Source organism: Pelobates fuscus, chromosome 6 (assembly GCF_036172605.1).
Source record: "Pelobates fuscus isolate aPelFus1 chromosome 6, aPelFus1.pri, whole genome shotgun sequence".
In the NCBI taxonomy this organism is placed as follows: Eukaryota; Metazoa; Chordata; class Amphibia; order Anura; family Pelobatidae; genus Pelobates; species Pelobates fuscus.
The window spans coordinates 257,177,776-257,195,203 of NC_086322.1; the positions used below are offsets into that span (position 1 = coordinate 257,177,776).

The following is a 17,428-nucleotide window of genomic DNA, read 5'->3' on the forward strand; positions in this document are numbered from 1 at the left end:
AAGTGTGTGCATATTCCTTTGTGTGGAATTGCATTCATTGGTTCAGAGGGGGTAAACTGACAATGATGGTTATGTTGCATAGAGTCTGTATGTGCCAGCCCAGAACTAGAGTTCCATGATGGCGAAGTGTGTGCATATTCCTATGTGTGGAATTGCATTCATTGGTCCAGAGGGGGTAAACTGACAATGATGTCATCATTGTCAGTTTACCCCCTCTGAACCAATGAATGCAATTCCACACATAGGAATTCATAATTGTCAGTTTACCCCCTCTGAACCAATGAATGCAATTCCACACATAGGAATTAATCAGTCAGTTCACCCCCCTCTGAACCAATGAATGCAATTCCACACATAGGAATATGCACACACTTCGCCATCATGGAACTCGAGTTCTGGGCTGGCACATACAGACTCTATGCAACATAACCATTTCAAATCACTGAAGTAGTTATGGTGCTTGGAGTAACCCTTTAAGATGGTGCACATGAAGATATTTGGAACATATGGCTGCAAATATAGCATGAATGATGGCAAGCATAAAGTTAGGCCTGGGGAATTAAGTACGGTCATAGTTAAATACACAATATTTAACTATAATGTTAGAACCAAGGCAGAAGAGGAAATCATGTATATAGCTCCCCGTTAATAAACACATCCAATTTCAATTAAGCCGAAGCCTTTTTGACATTACATTCTCTAATATTTATTTACAAAATCAGCTCCTGGTGGCTGCAAATGGACACACTGACATTACAAAATGGAGTCACCTGGAGTATAGCTCTACACTACACAAAACATGGATTGTCATACAAGTGACTGGGGACACTTAAAATGGTGGAGAAGATCTAAGGAGTTAAACTTTATTGCTGTAAGTGAAGCGCATATTATCCCCCTTTTGCTGCCAGAAAGCAATGTTAAACATGGAGGGTGTTTTCCGCCCCAAATGATCAGTCAGTCAGATACCACTAGAGTAGGTAGCCTATGTTATGATTACTGCCAAAATTGTGGTCTTTTCAACACAAACGCAGCCTATAATTGATTTTTCAACCGGGCAGAAACAACCATTGTGTCAACAAGGAAACTACTGTAATTACTTGCATAATTTCCAAGTTCTGGAGCCACTGCAGTCCTTGCTCTGGTGAAGTTACATAATTACCATCTCTTCTAGATGTCCCTATATGCCAATTTATTCCAAAAGTGCTATGATGAATTGTTTGAAAGTAGCTGGAAAAGTTGAGGGTTGATTAAACTTTTTTTTTGCGAGAAGTCTGTTTTGTTGTTTTTGCAGATGCGGCTGCTATCACTGGTCTCTGTTGAAGATCAAAGAAAGCCTCAAGCTCCATTTTTCTATACATATAATATATATTTCAGACATTCACATATAGTTTTACAGATACCAGTCTCCATTCCTGGTTGCAGGTTCCAGAGTCCAAGTCTTCTGCGCAGATCGTCCGTCATCCCTCCCCCACCCACTCGCTATTGAATATCAAATGAAGGAATGCTTTCGCTGAACGTACGATGAATTCCATCATTCCCACCAAGAAAAATCGGGTTTAAAATAAATACTGGGGTCAGATATTTTGAGGAACAAGAGGGATAATACCGTAAAGCCTCTTCCCATATATTAAAAAGGGTTTCCTTTTTTAATTCCATACAAGATCCTAAATAGGTTGCATCTTCTAATTCTGCAAGCGTCAAAGCACAACAGTGTCTTCTTCTCCTCTTTCCATCTTCCAGCACCTCTCATAAAATTCATATTTTTATATATTATACTTATATATTAAAAAGGAGGGGAAAAAAAATAAAAATATATATATATATATATAAATGGGGGGAGGACAAGGTTGCCACATCCTTCCCCCACCGGAGAAAGAAAAGGTTAAAAAAAAAAACAAATAAAACTAAGGTGAGAGAGGCAAAGAGAGAAAGGGCACCGTTTGTGACAGCCTCCCCTACTGCACTCATGCCCAGTCTTATCTCTGCCCATCCATGGCAGTCATGGCTTTTTGGGGCCCCCCAGCAGGCTGGGTGTTGGGGGGCCATGCTGGTTGTGGATGATGGTGGTGATGATGGAGATGTGTGGTGGGAGAGGCTGGAGGAAGCCACACTGGCTGCTGGCCAGGAGGTGAGGAAGCCCAGTAAGGGTTAAAGTTGCCAGGAGGGGAGCAGGCATTGGACGCAGCTGGGCTGCCGCTGTTCTGCAGACTCTCTGAGGTTCGCAACTTGGAGAACATAGCCAGTGCATCAGGGAAGTTGGGCGGTGTGGCTGGTGTGTTACTTGGGGTGCACATCTAAAAAAAAAAAAAGAAAGAAAATTGGCATAATCAAAAGGTTGAATATTTCTTAGGAATGTCACATTAAAGTCAAGATGCAGGTTTAAGAGATGAGCGAGATCAAATTCTAGAAAGAATGCTTCCGGACACAAGTGACTGCAGATTTACTCTATAATGAGTGAATTTATTAGCACAGTAAAAGAATACCCATGTCTTTACGAAAATAAACTCAAATTTTGCAAACAAAATTAGGAAAACAACATCAGAATTGAAAGTAGCACCCCATTACTCCTATAGATCTTTCTATACCTTACAAATCTGGCTTCAGTTACTTTTTTCCATTCAAAATTGGTACAACTAACAGCTTTACTTATAATAATTTCTTCACAACTACTGCAAAAAAATAGATTTATTTTTTTCTAAAAGAAAAATCCAAAGAGGTAGCAGCACTCACAGTCCAGATAAAAAAATCCAAATTTTATTAAAGCATATTTAAAATGATCGACGTTTCAGTCCACTACACGGGACTTTCCTCAAGATCAACAGAACTGTTGATCTTGAGGAAAGTCCCGTGTAGTGGACTGAAACGTCGATCATTTTAAAAAAATTTGTGTTAGCATGTTTATATACAGAACCCAATACGTAAAATAAGTTACATTTTAACCCCTTAACACCGCAGCCAAATGTACAAGTTGTGAACAAAACAAAACGTAAACAAAACCTGGCATTTGCGCTATATGTCTGTCCAACCGTAATTCACCTCTTTCATATTAAATGCACCCCCCCTTATTATATATCATTTTATTCAGGGGAAACAGGGCTTTCATTTAATATCAAATATTTAGCTATGAAACATAATTTAATATGAAAAAAATGGGAGAAAATAAGATTTTTTTTAATTTTTTTTGTTCTTCATGACATTTTAACTGTCAATGTCATAATACTGTTTGCTTTTACTGCAATAAAATACACATATTTGTATTCAGCAAAGTCTCACGTGTAAAACAGTACCCCCTATGTACAGGTTTTATGGTGTTTTGGGAAGTTACAGGGTCAAATATAGCGTGTTACATTTGAAATTGAAATTCGCCAGATTGGTTACGTTGCCTTTGAGACTGTATAGTAGCCCAGGAAATAAATTTACACCCATAATGGCATACCATTTGCAATAGTAGACGACCCAAGGTATTGCAAATAAGCGATGTCCAGTCTTTTTTAGTAGCCATTTGGTCACAAACACTGGCCAAAGTTAGCGTTTGTATTTGTTTGTGTGTGAAAAATGCAAAAAACGCCAATTTTGGCCAGTGTTTGTGACTAAGTGGCTACTAAAAAAGACTGGACATACCCCATTTGCAATACCTTTGGTTGTCTACTATTGCAAATGGTATGCCATCATAGGGGTAATTTTCATTCTTGGGCTACCATAGGGTCATAAAGGCAACGTAAGCAATCTGGCGAATTTTAATGTGAAAAAAATTAAACACAAGCCTTATATTTGACGCTGTAATTTTTGAAAACACCATAAAACCTGTACATGAGGGGTACTGTTGTACTCAGGAGACTTCGCTGAACACAAATATTTGTGTTTCAAAACAGTAAAAAGTATTGCAGCAATAATATCGTCCCTGTAAGTGCTGTTTGTGCGTGAAAAATGCAAAAAACGTCACTTTTACTGGCGATATCATGGTTGTAATACATTTTACTGTTTTGAAACACTAATATTTGTGTTCAGCGAAGTCTCCCGAGTAAAACAGTACCCCCCATGTACAGGTTTTATGGTGTCTTGGAAAGTTATAGGGTTAAATATAGTGCTAGCAAATTAAATTCCCTATACTTTCGGCATGGGTGGTCAGGCAGGTCCCGCTAATTGTAATTAATTAGGATACCTAATTATGTAAAATTATTACATAAATATATGTGTAGAATTAATATATGTATATATATACATATGTGTATATATACGTATATATATATATTTTTTTTTTTATATTTTTATTTATATATAGGTATATATATAGTGATATATACGTATATATTTATGTATATAGATATATATATTATTTCGTTATAAGTGTATTTTGATATAAATATATATATATTAATATCAGAATACAGTTAGAACGAAATAAAACACATCTATATATTTTTTAAAATTTTATTTTTAATTATTTTTTTTATTTAATTTTTTTACGTATTTACATATTAATTTTTTTTATATTATTTATAAATATATATATATATAACAATAATTATATATATATTTAATCAGTATCAGTCTACGTGTAATTTGATATTAATATATATATATAATTATATATATATTAATATTAAAATACACCTAGACGGTGTATGTGTATGTGTGTATATGTGTATATATATACTTAGATCATATATATATATAATATATATATATGATCTAAGTATATAATTTTTTTTTTTTTTACACTGTTTTAACATTTTATTATTTGATTTTCAGCCAGCAGGGGGACCAACTGTCATTACAGTTGGTCCCCCTGCTGGCAATGCAGCAGGCAGCTATACCGGCCATGTGATTGTGAGGTCCTCGCAAGGACCTCACTCTCACATGGCCGGGAGGGCTCCTGGAGGGCGGACGTGCCGCGGGGGGCTCCCTGGGAGTCCCCCGAACCGCGATCGCCGGCGTGGGACCGCCAGCGACCGGGTAAGTTACTAAAAACCGGAGGGCGTACTATTACGTCCGGCGGCGTTTAGAGCCGCTTTTAAAAGGACGTAATAGTACGCCCTCCGGTCTTAAGGGGTTAATGATGAAGAAATTTTAAATTATGTTTGTTTGGCTTTTTTTTTTATGGAAACACACCTTAAAGAGACCCTATAGTCGCCAGAACAACTACAGCTTATTGTAGTTGTTCTGGTGAGTAGAATCATTATATGCAGGCATTTTCATAGAAAATGCAGGCTTTACATTGCCCCTAGGGACACCTTCATGTGGCCACTCCTCAGATGGCCACTGAAGGTGCTTCCTGGCTCAGTGCTGCACAGCTGTTCAGCATCTCCACGCTCTGCATGGGGACGCTGAATTTTCCTTAGAGATGCACTGATTCAATGCCGATTGGCCAAACCAGTGTTTTCCCCACCCCATTGCCTATTTTAGCCAATCCAATGCTTTTCCCAGTGGGAAAGCATTGGATTGGCTAAAAATCTGCAATTATGATGTCACCAAGGGGGGCGGGGCCAGCACCGGCAGACCCGCGCAGCGCTGGATGTTTTTATTCCTTTTAAGGGGGCAAGCCACCTAAATGGTGGGTTTAACACAACAGGGTCAGGAATACATGTTTGTGTTCCTGACCCTATAGTGTTCCTTTAATCTAAGCAGATTTAATGTTGAGGAATTAGCTCCTCTGGTCGAGAAGATTAGGCTCAAATAAAAAGGTGTTAGCCTGATCTGGAAACAGTTAATTAGAGCTAACACGTCTATATGCACAGACATTTTGAAATATATATATTTGAAGAAAAAAAAAAACACCACATTGTAAGAGGACCCCACACTTATCAGCTAAAAGGTTACTTTGCAAATTATTAGGTTCTTTAAAAATATTTGCTGATTGGGGTGAACTTTTGTCCTGGCAGACACACCTGTGAAAAGTCCACACTGATTGACAGCCAACACAGTTCTACTCAGTCATTTTACAAGGCCCCGAAAGTTCTCCAAAAAAAACAAACAAAAAAAAAGGAAAAACCAACATTTTACGTGTAAGCCGATTTGTTCAAAACACACTGCATGATCTGTGAATAGCTCTTGTGCAACACCCCCACCACCATCAGACGAGAAAATTCCTGAGCAGTGAACGTAAGTGGATTTCCTTTTAATTCACAAAAAATAAAAAATGGCTACGGAAAATGAAATGATCTAAACAGGTCTACATGTGAAGAATTCAGTACAACCAACCGGCATTACGAGTAAATGGAATCAAACAATACGTTATTTGTAAGCAAACGATTGTATATAAACAATGTTTACACGCTACTCTACATGAGAGATTTAACTTCCTGACTGACACACACCATATGAAGATCACAAGTAAAATTATACTACAGTCACTTCAAAACAATCAAATATTCTAACATGACTTCCATTAGTTCAGTAGAGAGTCTAGGAGTGACTGTTTTTTTACATTCTCCTTTGTTTTCCCCAGACTGTTTGTGTGCAAAGGTCGCTCTGATCTCACCATGTAAACAGCAAGCAGGGCCTTTCAAAGGTCACCGGTTGAGACAAGGAACCTAACCTATCACTAAATTTACATCTGTGCAGCACAAATAGTAATTACCAAGCATTAATACTAAACCCCAGGCACAGATTAAAACCTTAACCTCCGCAAAGTGTTTACACACTAATCAAACAAGGAGTTCTAAAATACCGGCCTGCAAACAAAACGAGAGCTGTCCAAAAATATATTTCCTTAGATATAAGAGAAACACAACCGCCCTAATGCTCTGTCAGCTTGCAGTTTTACAATTGCTGGGGATCTAATATGTAATCAACAATTTAAGATCACAATGAGACATTATCTTGTAACCTTATGCATCTTAAATATGCAGCTCTTGATGATAGAGTTTGTTTTTATTTTACAATATCCATGTTTTTTTAATATATATGTATATATACACACACACACACACACACGTCAAAAGAAGCTACAAAGAAAAAAATAAATAAAAAACTTGCAAACAGAATATAAACCAGACAAATGATATAAACAAAAACAAACAAAAACATTATGCAAAGATCATACACTTCCGCACACAGCACAGCTGTGAAACCCACCCCTTAGATTACCCTTCTCCACCCACCCTATTTCCTGGAAGACATTTTGTTGTGGTGGTTACACATTCAGCCTCTGCAGTGTTTACATGCTGTGGACAGCCCTGTGGTGTCACACACTCACTAATCTGTTACACATTCCTGCCAGCGGGGGTAGCTAGCCTAGACATGTGCACTCTAGAGAAACACCCATATTAACCTCTAAAACAGTATGCACGCAGTTTAACTACGAATTTATATCAACATAGCACCTACATGGTTAGTGAGAGTGTGTACAACATGAAATACAAAATACTTACCATATGTGGATGATGCTGAGCACTGGGGACATTTGATTCTTGAAAAAAAGTGCTGAGTGCCGTCTGAATACAGAAAAAGGGAGAGATATTTGAGGTTATTCCATTTTCTAGCACATAGATCTGGAAACAAGGCCGCTAATATAATTCCCATACGGTATAACTGCCCACAAACCAACATATTGCATCTGATAAATATGGAACAGAATTTTACTCTATGCATACATAGTGTAATACATATACAAGGAAGTATTTTTGTTATAGAGCTGGGCAGTCTAATTGCATACTTGAAAATCCCAGGACATACTTGAAAACGAGAGAAATCTCAATGTATCTTTCCTGGTAAAATATTTTATAAATAAATAATAAATGTTCCTCTAAAACATTGCAACAGAATGGCAGGTGTCTGAAAACAAAAACCTGAGTTTTATTTATCAGTTCTCCAATGGAAAGCGCCCGTTTATTAATATATCCATAGACATTAAATAGATGTGTCATGACACATATACGTCGAACAATGAGACGTGTGTCTGCACTCCTAGAAGCAGGATTACCAACACGAACATGAACAGGCACATAAAAATGTCAGTACAAATTGCAAACAGTAGTATAATTTGCAACGCATCTCCTTGGTTGAAAATTGAAAGCCGATTTGCACTACAGATTTGTATGGCCAAGGGTACAAAATACAGATTATACACAAACACGAATGTGCACAACACCAGCTTTATTCAGAGCCTTGTGTAAAATCACAAAGAATGCAATAATGTAGCATTACGCATACTGGCGTGGATCAGCTTGTTTGATGTACACGATTGTGCAATACACAGTAGCAATAGAGGAAGCAGGGTTCTAACGCTGACTCCTCCTTATATGGCTGTAAACAATGTGTATTGTCCCTAGAGATGGGGGTGGGGAACATGCTCTTCATAAGATCACATAAACAAAGTAACTCTAATACCACAACAGCAGAGAGAAAAGAGTAGGGATAGGATTTGTGTGTGTGTGTCTGTGCGGCAAAACGAGGCGGGGATCTGACAACAATAACAATGGCATGTTAACCCTCTCACTGCTGGGCAGTCACTGTGCAGGATTTCACAATCAGGCATGTGACACAGGCAAGCTAAGCAAACAGGATTAGCGATTTAGAAATCATATTTTTTCTTCTTCTTCTTGTTTATATTAGGAAACGTGAATGATACTGTACTTTAATAATTAACAGGTAAATAATACCAGTTATAAAAATGGATATTCATCCATTTGTGTACAAACTACAGATACTAAATGTACTTTGCTCATATCAAATTATGTTTTGATATGTTCCCCTATGCATTTCTAAAGCATGTTTTTAAAAACAAACCCCAAAAAACGACAAGTAAGCTGCCTCAAAGAGATGATGGATTTTCATTTATTTTCCTAAACAGTAAACGGAAAACAAAACTAAAGCCATACCTCAACTACTGGTTATTTTAGCCTGAATTTTGCAATTCTTTTTTCATTTGTTACAATTCACGGTTCGGTGACAAAATCTCGACAATTGGACTTTGTCTATGTACATGCATTTGTTTGTTGTTCTTGTAACAAAAGGGGAATTTAAAATCACAAGTGAAAGTGTTCATATTGAAACACCCTGTGCTCCCCTGTCATAATAAGGCCAGGCTCACATTATAGGAAGCAAACACATCCCATACTGGCAGGGGTGGATATATTGAGAGATCCGAGCAAGCTGTAAGTATACATGGGAGATAAAATTACTGTGTTTATAAATAGACACGTGGGCTTTAAACCAACCCCCACCTTCTTCTTCTTCTCCTTCCCATACCGAACAGACAGGTTTAACACCCTAAACTGCATCTCCCCCATCTCTGGATAAGGGTTCAGCTATTTTATAACAAACCATCCATGCAAATAGAAAGCTGTGTGATGAAACCAAGTATGGCTGCAAATAAAAAAGAAAAGAAAAAAAATCTTTGGAGAATTGTATAACCAAGGAAGGTTATACATTTACAGTAAATATGCGAAATAGCCGTCGTTACAAGAAACACCAGGCTGTTTAAATAAAATGTAAAAAAAAAATAATAATATATCATTACATATATATATATATATATATATATATATATTGCATTACAAATAAATATCCTTTGTGTCTGATGACATACTGTAGATATAATACTGCAATATTTAAAATGACATTGCCCCGTATACACATTTCAATGTATTTATGCAATAAACACCATTGTGCAATCACACCTAAGGCAACATGTCCACTAGGCATGATTGGTATATAGATTGCGCCTAAATGTATTAATTCTTTCAGTATATCCCTGCCTGTACATGGACAGGCAATGATATAAACAGGATGGAGGAGTGGGGGACGCCTGTATTATCATTTTCATCCATGATTTTACAATGATGTACACTAGAAGTACAAAAAGAATGAAAAATAAAAATAAATGTATAAGATTTATATGTATTACATCACATTATGTTAATTTAAATGGATGTGCGCAATCGTTGTCATCATGCAATTATTTAAGGTTACACGTTTAAAGCGAGTCTGTACAGCATGCTTACACATTTTATAGGTAATATAATGGTTGTATGCTTTGTCGTTGACAGCTTTTGTTTGAATGCATGCAGCAATAGAACGTCATCAGTTATTTCTAGGTTTCAAATAAAATAACTATGTCAGGTATGGCCTTTTTTGTAAAGAATACAATTAACGGTCTTTATAGATTAAACGTTTTAGTATAAGCAAGATGAGTATATATGAGCATGACATGAATTTTACAATATCATTTACATGTGCGTTTACGTAAACGAAAGAAGCATGCCAACAACCATATATAAATTGTGTAAAAATCTATTATATATTACTAATGACTAAGCTTGGCAGTCCGGCATTTGTTGGCTATGTTACCTACAATGCACATGAAGCCTCATGGACTATATTTCCTATAATGCTTGTCAGCCATTGTGTATCATCTTTAGATTGTAGGCTCTTTCAAGCAGTAACATTTGTTAAATTTCCACATTCATAATATTGCACAGCGCTGCTATATAAATATTAATAATAATAATAATAATAATAATAATAATAATAAAAAAAAATATATAAAAAAAAAAAAAAAAAAAAAAAAGACATCCACAACCACTGGGCAGTCAAAGCTTAGCCCTCACCGCAAAGGAAAACTGTATATATGCATATAAACAAAACAATACACCTATGAATACAATGCATGTGTACAAACGCAAACACATACATGCTCTCTATTTATATGCATGCATGCATACACACACAAATAGATCGATAGATATAGAATACAATAAGACAGAATGATCTATATGATAGATATAATAGATAGAATGATGGACCGCTATAATAGACAGAATGATAGATAGCCAGCCAGATAAATACACTAAACATAGTGATAGATAGATACATATAATAGAAATATAATATATTAATAGATAGCTATGATATAGATACAATGAAAGATATATAAAATAATAATAATAGATGGGATATTAATGATATATATATATATATATATATATATATATAATAGCTATAAGAATGATGGATAGATATAGTATAATGATATATAATATAATGGATAGCTATAGGAAGGCTGTATAGATATATTATAATATAATGATAATATGATATAATATAACATAATATAATGGATAGCTCAAGGAAGGCTGTATAGATATAATAGAATGATATAATATAATGTATAGCTATAGATAACGCTGTATAGATGAGACAGACAGATCGAACACATGGTGAGTGTATAAACACTGTCTGTCCTCCTCCCCCTCACCTCGAACTGCCAGTGCGCCGCCTGCAGGAGCTGCTTGGCCTGATCCGCCGCACACCCAGCCGCGAGCACGAACTGATTAATCATCACCTGGTGCCGCAGCTCCTCCATGTTCACCGACATCCCCGGGCCCCGCTCCGTGCTCCCCGCCCGGTCGGCCACCTCGCTATGTCCTCCTCCACTGGACCCGGAGCGTCACCCACACCGGGGCGGAGCCTGCAGCCCGACCGCGGTCTCTGATTGGGCGGGGCGGCTGCCCATCACTCTCGCTGAAACCCCAGACTCCTCCACTCTATTGGCCCGCCGGGCTTGTTTTGGCTGCGCGCGCGCTGCGATTGGTTCGCAGATCCAACGGCCGCCCAATTCGATGTTTTGGATGGCGTTAGTTGGCCGCTGGCCTGTGTTGACGGCTGCAGACATACGGTTACTGATCGCTGATTGGCCGAGCGCAGAGCACACTAGACCGGGCTGGCGCTGATTGGTCGCTCTCAGACCGTTTTGAAAGCGAGTCTCTGAGGCTTCGCGCGATCTGATTGGCTGCTCGGGCCCCTTTTCTGTAACAACAGGGAAATGTGTCCAAGTTCATTGAGGACTTTGTGAGGGCGAGAGTCTCATGTCATGTGGAGGCAGAGACGGCCTTCCTCAGCTCTGACTGAGAACTTCCCCTCTCATAAACACAGCCAGTCTCCACAGGACTTTACATCACCATGTTTTCATATATAACACTAAATAAAATATCTCCAGTCACACTGTTTATATATACCATAATAACATATCAATAATTAAAATATATCCTGGAAATACCTCAAAACAATGAAGTTTACTAAAAAAATATATATATATTTATATATATCACAACAATGTTTACAAAGCACATTTCCATTAAAATCCAACTTTTATGCGAATTAGTAACTATTTTCCACACAGAGGAATGGTAATCAAATACTGTTAGTTTTATTTTTTGGGAAAAGTCCTTTGGGTAAGGGCTGTAAATTCCAGTGGGGGTTATTTAACCCCTTAAGGACACATGACGGAAATATTTCGTCACAATTCCCTTTTATTCCAGAAGCTGTGTCCTTAACGGGTTAATTAACTCCAAATGGGTGATTCACGAAACTATGAGTTCTAAATTAATTTTACGTTTTAGGTTTAAAAGGTCAATTTGAAAATAAAACTGAGTTGGGGGACAGGGAAGGGATAGCAATGGGAGCATGATTTGCCCCTAGCCAAAGTAGCATACAGGAGGTTGTAGTCCACAGTCTAAAATCAGTTGTTGTTGAGATGTCTGTTGGCGGAGTATTGCAGAAGCACATTCACTCACTATGCCCCCGTTTCAAAGCTCTCACAATGTAATAGTTGCATAGGATCTGTCCTCCATCAAGTTCAGCCTTTTCTCATATTTTTCTGCAGTTGATTTTTTTCTCTAATTTTGCAGCAAACTAGGAAAAAAATAATTCTCAACCCCAGAATGGAAATTAGGTCTCTCCTGGAATCAAGAAGCTGCTATCCCACATATTAAATATTATATCCCTGAATATTATGTTTTAGCAAGAATTCATCCAGTCGATGTTTAAAAATCTGTATAAACTCTGGTAAAACCATCTCTTCAAGCAGAGAATTCCACATCTTTATTGTTCTTTGTTTAAAAATATTTCCTTTGCCTTAGACTGAATCTCCTTTCTTCCAAATTAAATGAGTAATTGTGTCCTATAGTTTATGAATAGATTTCCAGATAATGGTTTGTATTTGCCCCATATATATTTGTGTAATGTTATTATATCATATCCCCTCCGAGGCTCAGTTTATAAAAACACCTGACTTGGGCAAAAATAATGCTGATTATAGTTGCAGTATATGATCATACATTGCATAACCCTGCCACAACGCCAATGTACCCCATTCTTGACAGGTCCTACTCTAGCAGCCTTATTCTTAAGAGATTAACCCATTTACTTGAAAAATCTATACTCTGAGGGCTTCCTGCAGTGCAAGGTTAAAGGAACACTCCACACTCATAAAGCATTTCAGCCAATATAGGGGCACAAAGACCCCTGCAGGCCTGTGTTCCACTGCCAACGGGAATAAAAAAAAAACTCCTAACCTAATTAAACTAGAAGTTTGCTTATGAACTTCACATAACATAGTACAAAAGTTATTCACAAGGCAAAACAATTTTGTTTTCACAATGATTACTGAAAGAAAAACAAGGGAAGTGACAATGAATTGTTGCAACATAATTAGGATATTTTGTATAGGATGTAGCCCTTCATTAAATGCTCCACTTCTGTTTTTTGGATGTTGATATAATTCATGGTTTTTGGTATTGGTAGTAAACAAAACTGCTGTTAATGTATAGCTGAATAAATATAAAACAATAATGTTAAGTGCCATAGACACCAGTAACATTATCCTCGCCACCTAAACCAGATATAATTCAGATCTAGACTATCTTTTGGCACTTTAGGCATCCTATGCTATGCAATCTTGCCCCAGGCATAGTTTCACCAGTTTCCATAATGGTATGAATGGTGAAGTTGCTATCTACTCACTATCTGGCTCTTTAAATCCATTATTACTATGTCCTTCTATTTTGAGGTACTAATACTTTCTGCTCAATGCTAAATCCAATCAGGCAATTTGTGACAAGACATATTTCTTCCTTTTCGAGTCCATTTGGTTGCCAGATCTTCAGTCAATTCCCGTTTTGTGTAGTAGCAGTCAAGAAGCATTTGGTTCCATCGCCTCTTCCCATTAATGGTCCTGGCAACATCTTTGATGATGTAGTGTTTGATTCAATCTTGTCATATTCTGTGGCAGCATTCAGCAAAATCCCAGCTACCTGCAGAAAAAAAGGTCTCACAAAAAGCAATTAATTCAGACTTTGACAGTGATGTCAAGATATCTCCTTCCTTGACCTGCTGCCAGAAACTGCAATGTCTCCCTAAAGGATCACTGAATTCACCCAGGCCACTTTAACTCAGTGAAGTGGCCTGGGTGCAATGGCCCTTTATTTTTAACCATGCAGTGTAAAACACGGCAGATTTAAAAAAAACTTTTTTTACATTGCAGGGTTAAATCTTCCTTTAGTGGCTGTTAAATTGGCAGCCACTAGAGGTGCTTCCGCATCATTGATCGATTAAAACTCGGTGATGTGATGCGGACACCCCCACAGGAAAGCATTGATCAATGCTTTCCCTTGGAGAGTCTTGGATACGTGTGCTGCACTTGCTACACATGCACATCAGATGGATTGGACCATTACAGAAGAGTTTTTCTTCGGCTCTGTCACTTTGTTACCCCCATCCAGTCTGTCCCACCCATTTATGTAGTACTCCACCTCCCTGTCATTTCGTAACAAACTAACAAGGTAAACATATTATTAAAAGAAAGCTATGGTAGGATTAACCCACGACGCCACACTTAATCAACACCTGCAAGATCTCAAGACCACATAGCAGTACATCATGAAACTTACAACAAAGAAAAGGTGGCAATAAATGTAAAATATTTTATAGATACAGATATCTAAACTATTATTAATTGAGCTAATAATTCTAGAAGGGCTCATTAAATCCATAAGTGCTCATAAAAAAACAGATTCAGATTGACTTAGAAATTATACATTTTCAGGGCCGTTTGAAGGAATTTGGGGGCCCCAAGCAAAACGGACATGGAGGCCCCCGCATGCACGCTCAAGGTCTGGGCCCCCCGGCGCCTGAACCCCCTGTATGGGATGCAGTGTGTGTGTCTGTAAGGCAGTGTTTCCCAACCCAGTCCTCAAGGCACACCTACCAGTCCAGGATTTAAGGATTACCCAGTTTTGTCTAAGGGGTTTTTAGAAAAAAAAGAAAAAACACCTTAGACACAACTGGGTCACCCCTAAATCCTGGACTGGTAGGTGTGCCTTGAGGACTGGGTTGGGAAACACTGCTGTAAGGGATGCACTGAGTGTGTGGAAGGGGTGCATTGTGTGTTGCTGTGTGTAAGGGATGCATTGCTTGTGTATGTGTGTCTGTGTGTAATGCATTGTGTGTTTTTCTGTGTGCAAGAGGTGCATTGTGTGTGTGTGTGATGGATGTCAATCTCTCCCCCTACCCCCGTCAATTTCCTTCTTCTCCCCCCCTCTCCAATTTCCTTCTTCTCCCCCCCTTCCAATTTCCTTCTTCTCCCCCTCCCTCTCATTGCCTTCTCCCCCCTCCAATTTCCTTCTTCTCCCCCTCCCTCTCATTGCCTTCTCCCCCCTCCAATTTCCTTCTTCTCCCCCTCCCTCTCATTTCCTTCCTTCTCCCCCCTCCAATTTCCTTCCTCTCCCCCCTCCAATTTTCTTCCTCCCTCCCCCCCTCAAGTTTCCTTCCTCCCTCCCCCCTCAAATTTCCTTCCTCTCCCCCTCCCTCAAATTTCCTTCCTCTCCCTCAAATGTCCTCTCCCCCCTCCCTCAAATGTCCTCCCTTCCTCTCCCCCCTCAAATTCCTACCTCTCCCTCCCCTCCCTCAAATTTCCTTCCTCCCCCCCCCTTCGAATTTCCTCCCTTCCTCCCCCCCCAAAAAATTTCCTCCCTCCCTCTCCCCCCCACTCCCTCAAATTTCCTCCCTCCCTCTCCCCCCCACTCCCTCAAATTTCCTCCCTCCCTCTCCCCCCCACTCCCTCAAATGTCCTCCCTCCCTCTCCCCCCACTCCCTCAAATTTCCTCCCTCCCTCTCCCCCTCCCCCTCCACCCACTCAAATTTCCTCCCTCCCCCCCACTCCCTCAAATTTCCTCCCTCTCCCCCCCACCCACTCAAATGTCCTCCCTCGCCCCCCCACCCACTCAAATGTCCTCCCTTCGCCCCCCCCACCCACTCAAATTTCCTCCCTCTCCCCCCCACCCACTCAAATTTCCTCCCTCCCTCTCCCCCCCACCCACTCAAATTTCCTCCCTCTCCCCCCCCCACCCACTCAAATTTCCTCCCTCTCCCCCCCCACCCACTCAAATTTCCTCCCCCTCCCCCCACCCACTCAAATTTTCTCCCTCGCCCCCCCACCCACTCAAATTTTCTCCCTCCCCCCACCCACTCAAATTTTCTCCCTCCCCCCCACACCTACCCAAATTTTCTCCCTCCCCCCCACTGAAATTTTCTCCCTCTCCCCCACTCACTGAAATGTCCTCCCCCAACTGGCTGTCCCTGACACCCGGCGGGCGCGCAAGGGAGCACTCTCCCTGGCTGAGTGCTTCCTCTTCAGCTCCCTCGCGCGCCGAATACTGATGCCGGAGCCGGAAGATGACGTCATCTTCCGGCTCCGGCATCAGTACGGTGCGCGAGGGAGCTGAAGAGGAAGCACTCAGAGGAGAGTGCTCCCTCGCGCGCCCGCCGGGTGTCAGCAGGGCCAGCCTCTGGGGGGCCCTGAGGTGACCGGCTGCTGGGCCCCCCAGGAGAAGAGGCTAGCCCAGTGGGAACATACCGGGGTCGCAGGGCCCCCTGCGACCTGGTATGTTCCCACTGAATGTGGGGCCCGGACGACCTGAGCAGTCTGGGCCCCCCAGGACCGCATGCCCCTGCCGGCTCTGCTTGGGGCCCCGGGCCAGTTCGGGGCCCCAAGCAGTTGCTTGTTTTGCCTGTCGGCTAGCGACGGGCCTGTACATTTTGGACCATTCTCAAATGCTTTAAAGGTCACACAAGTTGCAGTGTATACAATTAAGGATCATCACATACATGCTAAAAACATATGCATCACAGGCAAACCAAGTTTTTTTATGTAAAGAAATACTAAGAATTTTACGAAGTTTACGTGCAAGTTTAAACTATTATTTCTGATAATATGTAGAGTCACCTTACAGTGCTTCAGGCTTGACAGAGTCTATAAGCACGGTATGTTCATAGATTAGATAGCATATCTTACTAATCAAAAAGTCATAGAGTCCATTTGTCCATTTGCCCTTAAAATAATATATATTTTGATGGGGGCGGGGCCGGGCCGCCGTGCTGAGCGGACGCACAGAGGAAGAGCTCCTGAAATTTTACTCAACTTAAGCTCCTAAAAGCCGGCGAAATTCTCACCCAACAACTGCCAGCTGAGCAACGGTGCAAGAAGCAGCCCTGGTCCCGAGGAGAGGCTTGCCGCGAGGTTCTAGTCCCTTGGCGGGGCGATCCACGTCAAGTAAGATGGGGACCGCTCGGGCGGTGAGCGGGGCGGACGGCCGCTGCCCGGCTATCCTGCCCACCAGCGGCACGGCAGAACCGGGAAGCTGGGCGG

General features: G+C 40.2%; 1 protein-coding gene across 1 annotated transcript; it reads right to left on the reverse strand.

Moving 5' to 3' along the window:
* Positions 1-662: 662 nt before the first annotated feature.
* On the reverse strand, positions 663-11,419 carry UBALD2 (UBA like domain containing 2). The gene is made up of 3 exons (XM_063459002.1): positions 11,201-11,419; positions 7,374-7,436; positions 663-2,294 (listed from the first exon to the last, which is right to left on the reverse strand). The coding sequence occupies exons 1-3, from the start codon at positions 11,318-11,320 to the stop codon at positions 1,977-1,979; spliced, it is 501 nt and encodes a 166-aa protein (XP_063315072.1). The 5' UTR covers positions 11,321-11,419; the 3' UTR covers positions 663-1,976.
* Positions 11,420-17,428: the final 6,009 nt, after the last annotated feature.

Excerpts from the sequence above, each read along its gene's own strand:
- UBALD2 (XM_063459002.1), bottom strand. The coding sequence starts at position 11,320 with ATGTCGGTGAACATGGAGGAGCTGCGGCACCAGGTGATGATTAATCAG. Across the intron at positions 7,437-11,200 it reads CGGCGCACTGGCAGTTCGAG|ACGGCACTCAGCACTTTTTT; the intron begins GTGAGGGGGAGG and ends TTCTGTATTCAG. Across the intron at positions 2,295-7,373 it reads CTCAGCATCATCCACATATG|ATGTGCACCCCAAGTAACAC; the intron begins GTAAGTATTTTG and ends TTTTTTTTTTAG.